The sequence below is a fragment of the Alosa alosa genome, chromosome 24, assembly GCF_017589495.1.
Source record: "Alosa alosa isolate M-15738 ecotype Scorff River chromosome 24, AALO_Geno_1.1, whole genome shotgun sequence".
Classification (NCBI taxonomy): Eukaryota; Metazoa; Chordata; class Actinopteri; order Clupeiformes; family Clupeidae; genus Alosa; species Alosa alosa.
In genome coordinates, this window is record NC_063212.1 from 7,308,470 (window position 1) to 7,328,465 (window position 19,996).

Genomic DNA, 19,996 nt, shown 5'->3' on the forward strand with positions numbered 1-19,996 from the left:
GGGGTATCTCGTTTCACATACATTTCTAATTTTAGGGGGTATGGCAGAGAAAATGTCTGACTTGAATTTGTACATTTGATTAGATGTTTTTCTCCCAAGTCTCTCGTTACTTGTTGCTCCTCTCTGCTTTGTCTCTGGGGCCCGACTTTGCTTTTTTTGCTTTCTCCCATTCAACGGGCAGACTGAGAGAGGTGGGGCCGTCGGATGGCCAGATTGTAAAAAAAATCACCTGAAAGTAAATCTCTCCGTGCCAGACTGTTGAATCCTGCCCTTGAAATACGACACCTGCATCCCATTCACAGCAGAGAAATGCTGAGTCCCTGACCAAATGTAGCTCCATATTTGTCTAATTTATCCCGCTTTTCTGACAAAACGCTTTTGACAGGGAATTTACAGGCCGGCAGTAGTCTGCACAATAGGAAAGTTCTGGAATTTATAAACCTGCACTCTCATATCATCTATAAATCTAAACCATCTTGTGTCTGTATAAATCATGTGTCTGTTCTAGTGCAAAATAAGGTCGTGTTTTGAGGCTGGCCACTGGTGGCTTAAGTACCTCTGTTTCTCCTGCATTCTAAAGTGCTCTTCCCAACAGCTAAAGACCTAATAAATCCCAAACCTCTAGTGGCTCTAACGTAAGCTTTCTCTCCCATTTCAGTAGAGAAACCGTCACCACCACATTTCCACATCATGATCAACAACATCACAGCAAATACATTTCAGGGCTAATGCCTGGAGATTTATTCCAATATTCTCTAGAATTTCAACTCAATAGCAACATTCGCTAGTATTTCATGTCAGGTTCCTTTGTAGTACAAAGCCATAATTAGTCAAGACTTTAAATATCCACGTGTAAATCACTTCATAGCGGCAAAGTATCCGCTCTAACACTAATTGAGTGCAGGTTGACAATATTTCTAGGGAAAAAAATATCTTATTTAAGGTACATTTTTAATACCAAGCCATACCATTTATAGGTCACAAAAAACACATGTAAATGTCATCTGAAAACTTTTCAAAGGCAGCGGGCTAATGCACGTCAAAGCCTGGCGTCATATTGACACAATTATAAAGGCATTAGGTGGTCGACATACTGCTGGACCAGGGGCCCAGTACCCCCTGCTTTACGACCCCCGTGGCCATGCGCTGCGTTAAGGTGGTGCGCTGACCGCCTATTTGGAGATAAGGCTCTTGGGACGCCATTAGCTGGACATGCATGTGCACATGGCTGAGTTGCTGGTGTGAAAAACACCCTTTTCATTATTTATTTTTTGTTAGGGACTAAGGAACGCTGTAGCAACATTTTTTAAATACTTCTTGTAGTAACATAAAACATTTTTTAAATACTTATTGTAGCAACATAAAACATTTTTGAATACACATTGTAAGGACGTGAACAGCTTTTAATACTTGTTCAGCAGTGATGGACTGCCATATCAGGTATGTGCGAACTGTATCATTATATTGCATATTTGATATTAAGTATTTTTCATCCCCACTTTTTAAAAAAAACTTTTCACTTTAATCCCTACCTTTAAAAAGAAAAGGTTTGGCATGATCCCAACTGAATTAAATGTATGAATAAACACTTTTAGAATGACTTATTACCTTAGGTATTCCAGGTGCATCGAGCCAGTCTGCATATATGCCCTCCAGGGTGAGGCCACGTCTGGAAAACAATAGTATCGTAATGTCCTAACACTGACATTTCCAGAAACACCTCATTACGAGCCCAGCAAAGCTGAGCACTGATTCACTGACGACAGACACAAGTGTGTGCTTTTGCTTGCTGAACTGAAAAATGTACAATGCATGTGTGTAGAAATGTCCCTGCAATTCCGTCTTCTGTCTTCAAAGGTCTAAAGAACTGACATTTTCACCATGTGCTGCAGGACCTCTTTGAACTGACAGACAAAACCATTGATTGTGCGTGGCATTTCTGGATAATACATATCATTGTGCTTCCCATATGTGTAAAAAGTCTGTATAATTCATATACGTCCATTTCTATATTGAATATACATACAATAACAGCAGGTGGTCCCTTTCATGTGCAGTACCATAGACAAATACAGATTTAATTTATGACCTCCATTACATGTTGAAGGGAATTATGTAATTTCAGTATGAAACATACACTCAATGTCTCAACCACAGATGTGTCATGCAAGTATTGGACACGACAAGTGTGATTCCTATATGTTTTTACAGGCCTTTTTCTTTGTGTATCTATGGCCTGGCATGGCTTTATCTTTGTGGGGACTGCATTCATCTGCTTTGCCTTGAACCATGCAGCTGGCTCTGGTGATGACTCCTAAAGGAGACCCAGCACAAAGAAAGCCAGGCAGCTCTTGAAAAGGCCGGCTTATAAGCTCTCTTAAGTGTGTTCATGAGACAGACAGAAGCCGTGTGATGGTTCAGACGCACCTCTTCACGTCTGGAAAGTGATCCAGGAGCATCCGCAAGAAATCCTGCAAAACAAATGACCTGTCGCTTCACAGGGTGCGGGTACAAGAACATATGCAAATGGTCAAACAACAAAGCGACTCCACCACATCGTGCACATCAAAGGTGCATGTGCGTGCGTGTGTGCTCGTACGTGTCTGTGTGTGTGTGTTTGTGTGTGTGTATGTATATCTCTTTTACACATGTACGCAGTCTGTGTGTGTGTGCTCTATCTCAAACATACAGCGAAAGGTCAATAGAGAAATCAAACAGCTGTTAGCTGGGTGAAAGGGGAGTATGCATGCATTGGGTGAGCTCACATGGTGCCAGGTGCAAACGGTTGCAGTGCGAGCGCATTAGAAGGACAAACACGTCTTGACACCGGCCATTCACACCACACTAATATGAATTCAATTCAAAGAGCCCACAGCCATCACTCTTCCTGATCACTCTTCCTGCACCATTAAACAATTTCACTCCCACTCTGTGTGCACTTAAACAATATGATGTATGTCAACCGGCAACATGGTTTATATTCACATTATTTTCCCCCTGTAGAACAGCATGCTAATCTAAAATAGATGTAAACAAGTAATTTATCAGACATATATTGTTTTGTATAACATATCTGATGGGTATTTTCTTGACTGATCAGTACCAAGCAGCATGTAAATAAGAGGGCCCAGTGCAATGTGTCAGTTGAGTTGAGGCTTAAGGTGATGATGGAGCAACTTTTTTGAGTAATGTTGCTGGGCAACCACATAACCATTTCCATGAAATGTGATTGCATGTCAACAATTTTCTTACTGATAATTAAAGTTCTTCAGACAAAACAAATAGTTACCCAATATGAATGGGAAGGTGCTAGAACAACAATACTCATTACCCAGCAACACTGCTCAAAAACTGCCTTGTGTATTCTTAACGGTAGACAGACGCCAGAGATGTGCTAACATTTTATGATGTTATTGTTGTTTATTGCTCTGAGGTCATGTTTTGTTCCGTCTACACTGTGCACAGCAGATGTGTACATTAGTTATGCCTAAAAATAGTGCTGAACGTCTTCAATGGACCCTGACATTAACTTTAATAGTTAACACTCAACCTCACCGTCTCTACCGATGGCACTGCAGGGAATGCATTCTGGGAATGCTTGTGGCCACCATAATTACAAACACACAACCTCCTCTTACCTGAGACAGAACAAGTCGTCCGTGGTATAAGCTCACAAACAGCCGGAGGAAGGCGAGGAAGTGCTCGTGCCCGGTAAAGCTGGCCAGAAACTTCAACAGGAAATACCCCTAAAGGGGAGAACGGAGAACAAGCGGGATTCAATCCATCTGTCCAATCATGATGAATGACCAAGTCTTTGCATTTTGAAGAGGGAGATTATTTTCCTAACGAACAACATTTATAGAATGATTTTAGGACATCGCTGTCCGGCTTTGCCTTGAGGTAATGGACTTGCATGAAGGGCTTCTCTGGGTTGAGGCCATGCTTCACAGTGGACGCCCCAGACTCAGACACTACTCCAGTGCTCTCCTTGTGGGGCCTGTACTTAAAGAGAAGGGGAACACAGATCTTGACTAGTTAGTAAACTTAAAAATATTTTTCTGTTTCCATTAGCCTGGTCCCGGCCGCCTAGTATATCCACTCATTTTCATTTCACTGAGATACGAGTCTGGCTCCTGTCAATGCGTTTCCGTTTCCCTCAGCCACTAGGACGGCGGGCCAATCAGCAACGAGAGAGGATGACATTAGTTTTGAAATCGAAAGTGGCTGTGGTAAACGGTAGTAACAATGCCTGCAAACATCAAAAAATTGTAGTCGGAAGAATGTGTACATTTATACAGCAAAGGTAGGCCTACATACCTTGTTTCCTGACTGCTGATGAGGTTTATTAGCAGTTTGTAAAGGTTAGGCGAAGTAGGACGTAACAATAGGAATGCCTGATCAATGGGATTGGGTAGGCTGGACCAATGATTTCAAAGTTCACGCAAAGTGTCTGCCCATTACGATGGTAGGGTGGGGGGCGCTCAGACTCTCTTAATGAAGTGAAATGACGTAAGTGAGTCTGGTGAAACCAGGAGATATTTCCATCACAGCGCTCCTAACATCTTAAGACGTAATCACTCCAGTTTAGCCTAGGCTGTGCATTTATCAATTACATTTTGTGGGTGTGTGTGTGTGTATATAGCACAGCTAACATTAATGAAAAAAATGTCTGTCTGGCCTCCATGTTTCTCTGGCTTGCGCGTGTGTGTGCGCTATGATATTCAAGGCATTTGCGCGTGTGTGTGCGCTATGATATGAGATGATATTCAAAAGGCATTTGCGCGTGTGTGTGGGCTATGATATGAGATGATATTCAAGGGGAAACTCAGGTTTTAGAGAGAGGTTTGAATGTCCTGCCAAGACTGCCCTGGCCAGTCCTTCTCCTGCCCTGAGACAACTGATACGCTCCATTAGCCCAGACCAAACTGGCTCACAGACCTGCGCTAATTAGCCTGTCTGGAGAGCAGGGATGGAACACAGACAAGGTGCTCCACTTTCTCCACCAAAAACGTATGTCATATATTCTGTAGATGAGAGGGGGACCTGAGGATCTGGAGTTCCTGCTCGGCATTCTGCAGCTCGTCATGGAGACGCCTCCACCTCAACAGAGCCCTCAGATGCAGCTGGTCCTCCTCCTCATGGAGGCTCAGCTGAGGAGGAGACAGAGAGAGAGAGAGATGATTTAGAGACAGACAGACTAGACCATCATACTGACAGCACAGCATTACAGCATAATGTTTTTTATAGTTGTTGCATTTCATAAAATATCTTTTTTATTGGTATTGAGCAATGCTCTCCTCATGATGCTTTTGCATCTACTGTGTGTGTGTTTGTTGTCAATAAGCAGCTGAGAGAGAGAGAGAACGACAGGGAGAAACAGAAGGGATGAAGGGAATTATAACACAGGAAGTGGAGAGAGAAAATAATAGAAAAACAGAAAGAGATCAATAGAAAGCCTGAGTCACGGAGAGAAACATTATGAAGTGCCATAGTCTGCTTAATAGCATTCATCTCCATATACTTGGCAAAACAAGAAAGCTGAACTACAGTGTTTCAGTGGAACTGGCAAGAAATGACTTGTGATTGTGGAGAAGGGCAGAGGGCATTATGTGCACAACTCATAAAGGCATATTTTAGGCAATATACTTCAGCCAAACCACCAAGTTACTGAGACATTTTGTCTTTTAAAAAATCCAGTTTAGCATTTCGACTGATGGAACATCTCAAATGCTAAACCCTTATGGCTGTGCTAAACTCAAACTAAACACATATGGTGCAGCACAACTCACATTTGGATATCAAGTAAGAGCACACATATGTAGTAACAAATAATACCATACCATAATACCTACATCGACTCTACATACCTACATAGACTCTACATCAAGTACTTTGCCATACGTGGCAGTGGGGTTATAATACAATCGGTTTGTAATAAGAAATACTGATTGGGAAAACATTTGTAAGTATCTTTTGTGATGCAAAACGGCGTTTGAAGGGTTAAATCTGTAAATAATGGTCAATAACAGTAATGAATATGGCTCTATAAGCTTTCTTAGTGTCAGAGGGAGACACCTGAATGAAAGGTTACCTGTTGCACTTTAGCCCACAGCACATCCTCCAGGAAGGTGGCAAATCCCTCGCTGATCCACTCCTCGGTCCAGTCCCGCGCCCCGATGACCAGGCCAAACCAGGCGTGGGCAATCTCGTGACACAGGCGAGCCCCGCACAGGTGCGCTGGGCCCATAAGCACGCTCTGGGACAGGAACACTATATGAGGGCTGTGAAGACAGACAGGCATATCAGATTACACATGCAAAGTAAACAAAATGCCTGGCCACCATCAGAGCTGCATAACCCCATGTTCTAAGCTTCCACTGTGTCACCTCAGGGAAATTTGCCATAAATGAAGTAAGCCCAGTCCTGGAGTGAAAAAAAGCTTTTGGTCTGGGACTAGGCTTAATCCATGTACCGGAAAGAAGCTGAAAGTGTTCACTGACATGCAAATAGTCTAAAGGAATATATGATGTGAATTCAGATGTGAATAAGGTTGGAAAAACACTGCACACAACAGACAGTAGTAGCGCAAGACACAAGAGAATCCATCACGCAGACAGAACTTAAGCAAATGTTTTGACTGCCCTTGTGTAATGATGGATAGGGAAGATACCAGTGGCTAGACAGTGTGTGTGTGTGTGTGTGTGATATTAGGCCACATGAGGCGACTGGTGGAGTCACACCCTTCACAGTGAATTCCTTTGGCATGTGCTAACGGCATTAAATAAGCAGCCTGGCTCTTCAATCGCACGACAGCCCTGTCTGTTACCTTCCCCTGGGGGCCGCTCGGAAAGAATGACACCGACGGCTAATGTCAGACAGTTGTTTGGCCCCAAATGATGTCTGAGTGACGCTCAAAAGAACAGCAGAACATTCCGAAACATCAGTCATATTACCGAGCATGTTACTTAACATGACCTCACCGATGAAAGCATCAGTTGGATCAGGTCCCAGAGAACAGCTGACTACTGAGTGGAGTCTGGCCCTAGACTTGAGCCAGCTCTGGGCCACATCTGAACCGGAGGCCGCTCTCTAGAGTGAGCGGCTGGCTTTTGTGGAAAGAAACGACAGGAGCAAAAGCAAAGTGCTCTGGCGGGGCGAGAGCGAGCACTGGGGGATGGGGGGAGGTTGTGCGAGGGAGGGAAAACCACAGGCGTGCAGCGCTGAGTACCTCGGCTGACCTCTCCCCGACTGGCCTGGCGTGTCGCCGCTCTAATCGCACGGGCCCAGATAAAGTCAAGCAAAGGGGGAGGAAAACCAACACCCGCTGCCTTTGTGTCCACACAGTCCCTTTCGAATACCTTGATGCTTTTAGCAAGTGTGAAATGGACTTACGCACTTCCAACTGATAAGATGTTTTGGCCCGTTGGCATTGTGTACGCCTATGGTATGAATGCAAACAAGATCTCACAGGGATTATGTTGCTCTGCATCACTTAAAGCATAAATCACTTCATTTATGAATACACCCTGTGAAGAAAAAACAAAAATGTGCTGAGACACACCTGAAAGTGTGAAGTTCAGGTGCCTATGGTATGGGGATTTGAGTAAGTGGAAAGTTACAGAGTAGACAGTTCCAATTCAATCCACTTTATTTATATAGCACAATTTAAACAAACACAAGGTTTCCAAAGAGCTATACAACACAACAATAAAAGGACACAGTAGGATAAAAGTAATAAAATAAAATAAAACAACATAAAATTAAATAAGTCATCATAAAATGATGATCATAAAATCAAATAAATAAATAAAGTGCACTGCCCACACAATCCATTTAAAACACATCAATCACGCTACCTGGTGTTAAAAGCCAGAGAAAAAAGATGGGTTTTAAGCAGAGATTTAAAATGAGACAGTGAGGAGGCTTATCTGATGTGGAGTGGCAATACATTCCATAGTTTTGGAGCTGACAGTAATTATGGCAAACACAAATAAGACAAAAAAAGCTGAGACAAAAACACAATAATAGGGTCAATACATCATGATTAAGGCTCTTTCATGTGCAACATTCACCTGCATACACTTATTCACATCTGGAGTCTTATTCACTAAGCCAGTAGACAAAGGAGGGTTCTCCGCGCTTCTGTCAAACAATCCGTGCAACCAGGCCAGGACAGATATTTTCAGAGAGGGTAAGCAGATAGTGCAGCTCATTTTCTTCTTAATTTTCAATTTTATTTATACAAGATGCAACGCTTCATGTAGTCACACTACATCAAAAACGTTAGTCGTATGTTTTGCACCTTGTACTAAATAAATTGAAAATTAAGAAGACATCTGAGCTGCACCGGCGTCCCTCCTTCTCACTAAGCCAGTACTCAGTGTGGCTGTATATCATTAACATTATGAACCAAAGGCTGTCATTACAGCAGGCGCATGATGTGGGGATGCTGAGTGAGTCACATAAGGTCACTAGTGCTTTGTAGAGGTTAGCATCTGGCTCTAAGTGGTCACTTCCTAGCAACCTTCTAGCAACAGTGGTGGCTAGAGAGTTAAGTGTGCTGTCTGTCATATACAGTGTAAGGCTACAGAGAGAGCAGAGATCAGCAAATAAGCAAACACTGCCTTTATCAACTCTGTGCATCGGTGCTTCGTCATCCAATATGATACATAAAAAATATTATCACAGTGTTTCCTATATACCGACTTACTTACTTGTGGCGGCCCACCATAATATCAACTTTGACCACCACACAATGATTTGCCATGTTGTACTATTTAAATTGGATGAGATCCTTTCATTGTAGAGCTATGGGCACCTTTGTGAAGCCTCTCCTTGTCTCTCTCTTTCTCTCTCTCAACAAACCTGCCTCTCCTCTGCATGCACGTTTAAAGAAAAAAATTGTCAATTGTGCAAGGATTGTTGTTGGCATAGAAGATGACTGGTTAAATTGTGATTAAATCAGTTTAGCATCATAAACATGCTGCGCAAAACTGTTGCAACCCCCACCGCCACCTACCACACCACCACAAATAGCATTGAATTCTGTGGGAAACACTGTATCAGATCAAATGACCCTTCTAAAACCACCACTGTTCATTGTGTTCTGTTGTAAATGTATCTAGTCTGTGCTTTAATTGAAGCTTGTAGTTAATTCCAAATGTTGATTGCTTCTCCCCAAATTTCACAGAATTTCCTAGATGATTGCACATTATAGAACAGGAACTTCAGTATAATATTTCAGTCTAAGTTGTAGCGCAATATGTTTTCAATTGATCAGACTGCCAGCATGAGTTCAGCCCCATGATGGATGATGATGACTATAATTGTGTTACCTTTCTCCTTCTGATGGCCTCCACTCTCCCTTCCCTCTCGTCCTCTACACACACACTCACATACACACTTCAGACTTCAGTACCTCACTGTCCAGATCTTCCTCTCTCTCTTCCTTGAACACTCACACACACTTTTCCTATTTCTCTCTCTCTCTCTCTCTCTCACACACACACACACACACACACACACACGCCAACTCCTTTCAGTAGCTCGGTGTCTAGATTTCCCCTTCCTCTAAAAACAAATGAAATTTTCGATGAGGATCCGTGTCTCATCCCAGGGTCAGCTGAAGAATTCCTCTGTGCTCAGCTGCCGGTCAGGACACAAGTCCAGAAAGAAGTCGAAAGATCCCAGACAACCCCCTCATGGCTCATTCATCTCCAATGGTGCCAACCAGGTGCTTTTAAAGGGGTCAGAGACACATATGCACCCCGACACACACACACACACACACACACACACACACACACACACACAGAGAGAGAAGTTATTTTAAAGGGTCAGAGAATACACATGCATGCAGACACACTGACACACACACACACACACACACACACACACACACACACACACAGAGAAGAAAGAGAGCATAAGACAGCCAAATGTTTAAAATTAGACGGCCTATTCAGCCGCCATGTCTGCGCGGCTGAATAGGCCGTCCTTTGTGGCGCTTTTCTGTGTTGGCTCCAGACTCTCCAGCGCTGCAGAGAGCAGCCAAGGGGGACACGCCTGCGAGTGTTCCTCTGTGGGACGAGGAATCCATCAGGCCCGTGACAATCCAAATCACCCCACCGCCGGCCACCCGACCATCCCGAACAAGCACGGCTTTTAGAGTCCCGCTCCCTCAGCTGTCCAAACTGTGCCGCCAGCGCGATCTGCTCGGGGCTACACAGCAGGCCGACGCGTGACGAGGCACTGACACGACGTGCGGTCATCTTTCAGACAGACATATCACCGCGGTTTCCAAACACCAGGGGAGTGAACAATTTCACCCCTGATTAAAACTGAGGTGGGGTGTGAGAAAACCTCTGGGAGACACCAGGTGTGTGTGTGTGTGTGTGTGTGTGTGTGTGTGTGCCTTGTGGCCTCCATGAATCAGGCAACAGGATAACTAGGCTATAGGCAACAAGCCACATAATTAGTTCACTCCTTCAGGGGCAAGAACCTTTCAGAGGCTTGAAGATCACTGAGGGAGTGAAAAACTCAACAACTCATCAACTCTGAGTTACTCACCCTCCCCTCTAGTGTCTTTTAAGCGTGGGAACCCAAACTCTTCACATCCCATAATCAAAGTCACATACACAAGACCTTAATTTACGACCCAAAATCCGAAACCCTGGTTCTGGATTTCACTATTCACTGGGTTTGCCACTAAGTGAGCCTCGACAATCAGTGAGAGCAGAGAGCCTCTGTTGTTGCTGCTGCAGTCTCTGGCATGCACTGGCCCAGGAATGGAGTGGTATGATCCGAGAATGGAGTGGTATGACCCGGGTCTGACGGGAAGTAAATATAAAATACGGAGGCCTCACTCGCAGATGCAGCAGCAGCCAGCCGCGGGTTTGGCACCGGGAGAGGGACGCAATTGCAGCAACGATTAACCCAAAATGGACAAATGTAGGCCCATAGATTTCATTGCCACGGGGGAACATTTTTTTTTTTTGCGCCAGAGGCCCTTTGTTCAGGGTGGAGTGAGATCATGAACTCATGAGGGGGGAAATAAACAACTCATAACAATTGGAAAATGGCATGCAGTACTACTTTCAACCCCAGAAGAGGTTTACAACTAGGATATGTAACATGTACTTGAATAATTAGGATATGTAACCTGTACTTGAATAACTAGGATATGTAACCTACAGGTGGACAAAACCATAGTTGTAGGAGAGGTAGTCAACACTTGAAGTCAAATTCCTGACGCCTATGGCTGGATCAGTAGGATAAACATCTACTGGTTGGTCACCAGCAGGGCAGGGAACATGTTATTAGTGTCAGGCAATGAATGGACATTTCAGTCACCAATGTCACAGTTTGACACCCAGTGTTGTCCAATCATGACTTGCATTGGGGCCTCAGCTCTCTCACTGCTTAATATCCAGTAGGACCTGACAGGGCCACACTAACCATGGCATGTTGGGCATGCTCTGTTGTCAGCACCCAGTTTGTTTAGATATTTATGATCTCTCTGCACCTTCTCCATGACAAGGTCCATATCTACAGCTTTGACAACTTGCTGAATGACTCTAATGCGACTCGCCCTTCCCATATTCTAGGAGACGGAGGATTACCTGTGGCAGATTAGGCATACTGTAGATTCTGCAGGTTCTTATGATCAGGTCACACACTATGACAACACATGACCCATACATGACGTGCAAGTGACAGTGAGTAGTCCTTCACTAGAACTACAGTAAGCCTGAGTAACCAAGAGAACCTCCCCAACTGTGCTTTTAAAAGCCACAAAAACAACATAGATGCTGTCAAGTAGTTCTGACAATGTTAAAATAATATCAGCCTACTCCACAGAAACCCCCCAAACTGCCTGTTTTTGGTGAAGCCACTGAAGTTATTTTAGACAAAAGACTACACCAACAGAGCCCTCCACCCCTCCCTTCCTTTCTTTCTCTCTCTCTCTTTTTCTTTCTTTCATTTTTTTTAAACCGCTGACTTCAAATATCTGGCATTCCTGGCTTGCTCTCGATCAGCCTTTAGACCTTTCCCTTAGCAGAGGCGCAGGAGGCCCCAGTGTTAAATGCCAGTCCATTTTAGGGCAGATCACATGGACAAGAACATCAGAGCCTGAAAATAAATATCCAGGAAATAGACGCCGCGCCTTTCGGCCAGTGGAGGAGCTTAGCATCAGAGGCAACGGTCAAAATCCAGCCAACGTCAGACAGGACTGGTATTTAAGCAACATATGGCCCGGGCTCTCTATACAACCTGTACACTGTGTGTGTGTGTGTGTGTGTGTGTGTGTGTGTGTGTGTGTATGTGTGTACACATGTATACATATAAGTGTCTGTAAGGTAAATCTGTATCAGTTTCTATAAAAGTAACTACTTCCTGACTTTTTGTGCTTTTGAATTTTTCACATATTTTACTCCTTTAGTGGACAGTGATGGCAGATTCCACAAAGATAGTGTTGACTGCTAAGTCCTGCCGTGCTGTGCCGGAGAACTGCTTAAACAGAGGCACTGACCCGAACGCTTGCCCCTCGGGGATGCTAACCTGTGGGACAGGGCACACAAGAGAAGGAGAGGGGCCCTGCTCACGAGGCAGGAATGCGCTGTCATAACACACGGCCCCAAGGCCTCACTCACAGCTACACTGGCTGAACTGAGGGGGGGAGAGCTGCTGCTGCTGGTGGTGGTGCTGCTGCTGGTGGTGCTGGTGGTATTGGACTTGCACTTGTGGGTGGGAGTGGGGGAGTGGGAGGGGATGTTGTCTTGGAAAAGAGATTTGAGAGTGATAGGGGAGGGAGAGAGAGAGAGAGAAGGAACAAACTGAATGTGATAGGAGAGTGAGAGAGAGAGAGAGAGAGAGAGAGGGAGAGAGAGGGAGAGAGACAGACCATAGGGGAACACAGTGAGAGCAACAACACATGAATCATGCCCATGGATTTCGGCTTATGTGTGACGGTGCAAACAGTGAAGAGGAAGACAAACAAATCTCGGAAGATTTTCAGGAAGCAAACATGGCCGGCCGCGCCAAGTTGATTAGCAGCTGTCCGTTTCCTTGCGTCATGGGGACCAAAGCGCCAAGGTGTTCTGCCGCACTCCGCGAGAGCCACTTGGCAATCACAGCAGAGAAAGAAAGGGAGGAAATCCTCCAAAGGGAGAAGAGAGAGAGAGACAGACACACGCACACACACACACACATACACACACACACACACACACACACACACACACACACATCTTCACACACATCTACACACACATCTACACAGACATCTACACAGACACACACACACATATGCCAATCAATGCACACGCACACACAAACTCTCAAATGTACACAAATGCATGCATGATCAGTGTTGAATTGTGTTGGATGTCATTCTTTCATCTAAACAATGTTTCATTGCTAAGCCAATAAAGCACTAAATCAAGAGAGCGAAGTGACAGAGAGAAGGGAGAGAGACAGAGAGAAGGGAGAGAGAGAGAGAGAGAGAGAGAGGGAAAGAAAAGGAGGGCTATTTAAACTGTGTTATCTCAGTCTCCATTTTGGCTCTGGTCGGCCCAGCGTGCATTCCACACACTTCCCATCCGTCTCCCCCCATCCCCCGACTCTGCCGGCCGGCCTGAAGCGGTCTCTCTCTTCCCCTTATGGTCATTTAGAGCTCCAGACGCAGAGCCCATCACAGAGGGCACGTCACCCTCCGGCTCTCCGATTCTGAGGCTGATGGAGAAACATTAGCTGCCCTCTCAAGAGGATAGAGCGGTCAAAGAGGGCTGGAAAACACGGGGGGGGAGGGGTAGGGGGCTTCTGGGAGGTCAGGGGCAGGCTAGATTGATTGTGAAAAATTTGAGAGACATCGAGAGATATGACAAATAAGAATGAAGCTGAAGAATGAAGACAGACAGACAAAGAGAAAAGAGTCAAGCAGACAGACAGAAAGACAGACAGACAGACAGACAGAAAGAAAGAAAGAAAAACATGGGATGACAGGAAGACAGCCCTGACTTATACACTCACAATTCTGGTGCTAAGCCTTTCATCGGTCTGTGTGGGAATTTATAATTTCATAATTTCAGCAAATGTGGCCAGATTAGATCAGAATGAGGAGTAATCTGTAACATGAAGCCATACAAATATCCCATTTAAAAATGCATCAGAGTGCTTCATGAGCGCCAGACTAGCAGCTCCCCTCCTAATGGGGGCGTCGGAGTAGGCCGCACTGAACTATTATCGGACATTATTTTCCCATGAATAATACATCTCCCAAGCCTGTGAGAAAGAATGAGCGTCTAAAAATGGCCTTCGAAATGGGTACCAGCGTTTTCATCAGGGGCTCAAAAACCACAGCCTCCTCCAATATTCTCAGATAAATGTCGGCGAATGTGGGTTCATTCCGTGCAACTGTCTGAAGATGGAGAGAGAGAGAGAGGAGAGGAGAGCGGCTACGTCTTGGAGTAATGAAACTTGCTCGGTCTCTTTCTCGCTCGCTTGTCGAAGGCACAAATTGAGCGTCTTCAAAGTGAAAGGAAATGCTGTGCCCTTCCTGTAAGGGCTAAATTTGAGCCGCGTGACGTGGGCAAGAGATGGAGATAGCGCCAGCACAGAAACGGTCGGAGCAAAAAAACCATAAACACTCCACCCACAACAAGACCCGTTTATGAGTGTGCAAGATGACTGAATAACATGTCTGCCTTGCTCCTTACGGAACATACCAGAATAGGACTGCATACAGAAGAGGGGGAAATGTATGCTACGTTCCCAAAAGGTCGGCATTTCGAGTAAATGTCAAGTACACCGCATGCAATGCTCTAAGTTTGCAGCAATTTTCCAACCATCCAGGAAACTGCTGAAAATAAATTGATCTTTATACAGTGACTGACAACAGTAGCACATAAAATAAAATCATATCATTGGAGATGATAAATGATGGACTGAAACACTGAATCTCATCTCTGGTTAGTCTGCTAAAACGCTCAATTCAGAAAGTTGGTACGCTGTTATGTCCCAGCATGGCAAGTGCTGCACTATGCTGCACTCAGCCACTAACCGTACGCGGATTAAATCAGGCGCTGCCTCCAGTCTGGCCTTAGTTGACTCCTGTGTCCCCAGTGGCAGCTTTACCCCAAAACCACCCCCGTCCTCCCCCACCCTGGTGGACGGCCCACAGCCCCCATCACTCTGTTCCCTCCAATCCCGCACCTTAAATGAAGCGCTATGATATAAAAGCAGGGCCTTGGCTCGGCTCCAGGAACCTGGGCCAGCATAGTTACCAATTTTCAGATTAAAATCACTCCCTGGCCTCTGAAGTCTTTCCAGGAGTTAATGGCTTTTGTTGCTGGGAATAATCCGCACATCCTCTCCCACATCCTGGGGGATCGGCTCTCCAGACGCCCACTCTCGCCCCCTAACCTCCCACGCGGAAATGCGCACATAGTACACACACCCAAACACTCTCTTTAACACACACACGCGCACACACACGCACACACACACACAAACACACACGCACACACAAACACACACGCACACACACAAACACACACACACATAAACACACACACACACACACACTCTCTTAAACGCACGCACGTACACACACACACACACACACACACACAAACTCTCTCTCTCACACACAAACGCATGTTGCTGCAAGAAAATGGCCAAGAAATTGATGGTGAGGACATATAGGGGTATGACCGCAACACTGAAGATCTTGGCAAGAGAGACATAGTTCAAAAGAATACTTTAGGCAAAATGCAGGCAACTCGGCCCACAATTAATGTCTGATGGTCGAATAACAGTGGGCTAATGAATATTTTATATGCTTCCTTAATGATAGCGTGCAACACAAACATTAATCATCATGTTTAATAGATAAAAATGTGTCTTTCAGACTGATGGAAAATGACCGGCTGTATTATTAAACTTGTATCAAATTGCCATTACTCTGTTATGAATTTTCGCTGCAACATTAATGAAAAATACAATCTCTCCATCAGAAACAAACAAGGCAAACTAATCACACCCTGCAAAAATAAGAGAAAATTAGTTTTGAAATTCAATTTTGACTGTTCCTTCAATGTAAAATACAAAATGATGGAACCAAAGAATATTCCACACAGGCACTGACTCCCAGAAATGTAACCCACCTTGCTCAGGAAAAGGAAAGCAACCAGCAAAGCTGTCAAACACACAGGGGACATAAATTATGCAGTGGCTTTGCGGGTCAAGAAATAGATTCGGTTTGTGCTTGGACAGGAATCCACCAGAATGTAATCAGAGGGGAAACAAATCCAGGAAAAAACAGCACAGTTTACCTAAATTTAGCCTCCATGACATTACGAATGAACCGAGCAAAAATAAAATAAGATTGCCAGAGGAAGAATATAAACAGAACCACACAGCAGATAAAGCCGAATTTAGGCCACTTCACAGAAGAAAAAAGATAAAACTTGATGACTCACCTCGCCATTCCCAGACTGGAGAACCCTGAGGGGACAATCAGGACGTCCAGGTGAGAGAAAGGGTGGACGCCCAGCACGGCGTGGGCGGCAGCCAGACAGGCGGGCAGGTGAGGCACCACCACAGCTTCCACCTGTGGCAGGAGGCAGGTAGGAGAGAAGACGCGGTGGGGGATGATGGCCTCCCGCCAGGCTTCGGTCAGAGTGAAGCGGCACGGGTAGTCCACGTGAGAGCACATGCTCTGGGCCGGGCCATCAGCAGCGCCCTGGAACTCCTGGTTGGAACCGTGGCACGGCTTCTCCACGCTACTGCAACCCGAGGTGCTCACACCTGGTGTACTGCTACGGAAAGTGTATACTGATTGCATTGTTTGCAAATATATATAAAGAATATCATGAAGTATTCTTGAAACACACTTTCTTGATCCAGTGTTCAGCTTAAACGTCTTCTGAATGTACAACAATGACACCTTTCTGAGTGTCTAATTCTGTGCAATTGTGCACAGATGCATGTAGTAACCTGGATGACATTTCTCCAATAAAACAGATGATAACATAGTTATCAAAGTAATCAAAACATAGTAACTTATGTAGTACTGTATTCCAGCTTATTTACAGTTCCATTTACCTTATTTTATGTGCTCATTTTTTTTTTAAAATATACTAATGATCTACCTCCCCAGACATCAAACCTAAAAGTGAAGCGTTAAGACACCACAGCCTCTACCTGTTGCTCGACTCAGTGAGGACTGGCACACCAGTGCCAGATTTTGCTTGGGCTTCGTGCCACTGTCCCACTGCCAAGGTAAAAGTGGAGGCAGGCATTGGCATGGTAACATAATAGGCCCAACGTGACAATCCTTGGAAAGAAGAATTAGGACCTTAAAAACTTGGTTTCGACAGCAATGAGACAACACAGGCTTCTCTCTGCAGCCAGAGTCATTTATAAAAAGGACACAGATTCAACAGTAAGGGGATTCATAAAAAAAGGAACCTATTCATATAAAAAGTTTCATTACCGGACTCCTTTTGGACAGGAACCACCTGGTTCTCCCCACTGAGCAGAACTGTGTATTCACCGGGGGCCACAACAGTGGCCTGCCACGTTGACATGGCAACAGGTGGTTCCTGGCATGGGAAGAGGGCCCTGTTGTTGATGGGAGAGCCCATGGTGTACACGCAGCACCTGAGGGAGTGAGCAAACAGACGCAAAGCACCACACTGTAAAACAGCTCTTTCTTGTCCGCACTGGCTCTCTCTGGCCCAAGGAGAGACTCACACCCACCTGCCATCTTGAGTGTCGGTCCACCTCACCGAGGCCCCCTTGGGTTTGGTCTCGTACCAGATGCGGAGGGCTCGGGGGAAGCCACTTGGCGAGCCGACTCCTCTCTTCCTAAGCTGCAGGCTCCAACGGTCTGTGTGAAAGCTAAGGGCCGCTGCCCCCTGTGGGCAGGGGGCGGTACTGCACTGGAGGTACAAATCATGCTGCTCCTTCCAGCAGGAAGAGGACAGGGCCAGCAGTCTTTCCACCAGCGTGAACGAGAGACATCCTGCTTGAGGAGGCTGCTCGCAGTCATCCAACAGTGCTCTCATGCCTGGCACAGACGCCACATCCACTTCCTCTACCTTTGATACCGACAAGTCGCAGCAGTCCAACACTAAGGTGAACTCATCAGACGCACCTTCCTGCCATGAACGTGCCTCAGTTCCCTCAACATGTTTATGATCACAGGTCTCCACTGTGACTTCTGTCTGACTCGCACCGGCTTGTGGCTGGAGATGGAGTTGGGGCTCCTGTTTTGGCTGCTCACAAAGAGGGGAGGGAGAGGTGGATTCCCCAGAGGGGGCAGAATCAGGGGTCTCCATGCTCTTCCCTTTGCCAGGCTCGAGGAAGAGAACGATACTGCCACCAATTGTCTTACTCTCAAAGTGAATGGTCAGGTCCAGAACATAGTGTCTGACCAGCATGTGGTTAGTGTTTGCTCGCAGGGGCAGGTCATCTTTGTTGGGATCGAGGTCAGACTCTTCAGCAGACTGCATCTCTGCCATGGTTTATTAGTCTCCTTCTGTTTATTCAGAGTGTAACCTGACCTGTGTGTGCTTGAACCCCTGAAATTATATATTTATCTACTATTATAATTATACATTCATGACTATAACAAAGCAGAGAAATATTTGTTAACACAGTTATGTGAGTATGCTGCTTGCTTATCTACAATGGGCTAGTATTCCTACACCACCACTTCAACCTTAGGCCTAGGCTATTTGTCAACTTGCATTGATACAGTAAGTCATTGCAAACGACTGTGTAATCTACAAGCCTACTTATCATATGATAAAGGCTACAGTAAGTAGGCCTTCAGTGGTTGGTGAAAGATGTAGGATACAAAAAGTATTTTCCCTCTGGTGAAGAATTGAGTGGTCAGGGTCCAGACACTCCCAGTGAATTGGCAGGTGTTAATTGCAGTTATGCCCTGCACATGCAGGTGGGCGACGAGCTCATTCAAGAGATTTACAACCTGCTGCCGAAGAGTCTATGAAGAGCGCTAAATCACTCACTGCCTCAGGTATCCAGCGGCATAAAACACTCGTCCAACATAGCACGACTTGAGTCGAGCGTTCACGTGTTGATTTTTTGCGCGTATAACTTGGTGTTGCCTTCGTAAATCTTTAAGGGCAAAAACAATTTACATCAAACGTCAAATGGTTCATATTAGCCCTAACACAGTCATTGCACAACATGACGACATATTTTGCTCATGATTTCTTCAATACTTTATTATGGAAAATAAAAAGTCGCTTTAGGATGAAGATGAGTCGTTAAGTTGCTGGAACTCAAACATCCAACTTATCCCGTTTTGACCGTGCAACTACGACACAAGCTTAGCCTATGCAAAACATCGTCAACTTGTCCTATCTCTACAACATTTCCATTCTACTTAACTGATTAATCATACCCAATAGTAACTTAGGTTAATTGTTCTGCTAAATGCAACTTTGTAACCAACCTTGTCGCTACTCACGAGTGCCCCGTCGAGGTGTAATTACGTCATCTAAGTGCGACAGCCGATTACAGATCACATGCACTGACCAGTTTTCTATTAAAATTTCTCTGCGGTGACTGTCCGTTTGGAAAATAATCTCATCCTTAGAAGTAACTTTTGTAAATTAACTTCCTTCAGTCTGAGAACAATACAGTTTGCTCTGCCAGATTAGTTGCATGTCGGTAAAACTGAATTTAAACGTTGAAAATCACTACATAAAATCACTGCAATACAAATTTGGACAAACAGGGGGAAAAACCATAGGCCTGGATTACTCACCGAGTTCGGCCTGCTAAAGTCACTGTGTAGGTATTGACCCTAACACATCTCAGAACGTGTACTGATTTTATGTGGAAAGGTACAACTGAACTAAAAGTATTATACAAACATCCATAGTGATCCATCCATCTTGAATTTCCCCTTGGGGATCAATAAAGTATCTATCTATCTATTTATCTAGTGTATGAAGAAAAA

At 45.0% G+C, this 19,996-nt stretch overlaps 1 protein-coding gene across 1 annotated transcript in view; it reads right to left on the bottom strand.

Annotated features, from left to right (window-relative positions):
* LOC125289809 (aminopeptidase O (putative)) overlaps positions 1-19,540 on the bottom strand; it is a 55,370-nt gene extending 35,830 nt beyond the window's left edge. The window contains exons 1-11 of the mRNA XM_048236821.1: positions 19,487-19,540; positions 17,764-18,587; positions 17,498-17,664; positions 17,206-17,338; positions 16,482-16,820; positions 6,092-6,281; positions 5,044-5,150; positions 3,895-3,997; positions 3,639-3,746; positions 2,428-2,471; positions 1,609-1,669 (exon numbers count right to left, since the gene is read on the bottom strand). Coding sequence (XP_048092778.1) covers positions 1,609-1,669; positions 2,428-2,471; positions 3,639-3,746; positions 3,895-3,997; positions 5,044-5,150; positions 6,092-6,281; positions 16,482-16,820; positions 17,206-17,338; positions 17,498-17,664; positions 17,764-18,527 — 2,016 coding nt within the window. The 5' untranslated portion in view covers positions 18,528-18,587; positions 19,487-19,540. The remainder of the gene's footprint in view (positions 1-1,608; positions 1,670-2,427; positions 2,472-3,638; positions 3,747-3,894; positions 3,998-5,043; positions 5,151-6,091; positions 6,282-16,481; positions 16,821-17,205; positions 17,339-17,497; positions 17,665-17,763; positions 18,588-19,486) is intronic.
* Positions 19,541-19,996: the final 456 nt, after the last annotated feature.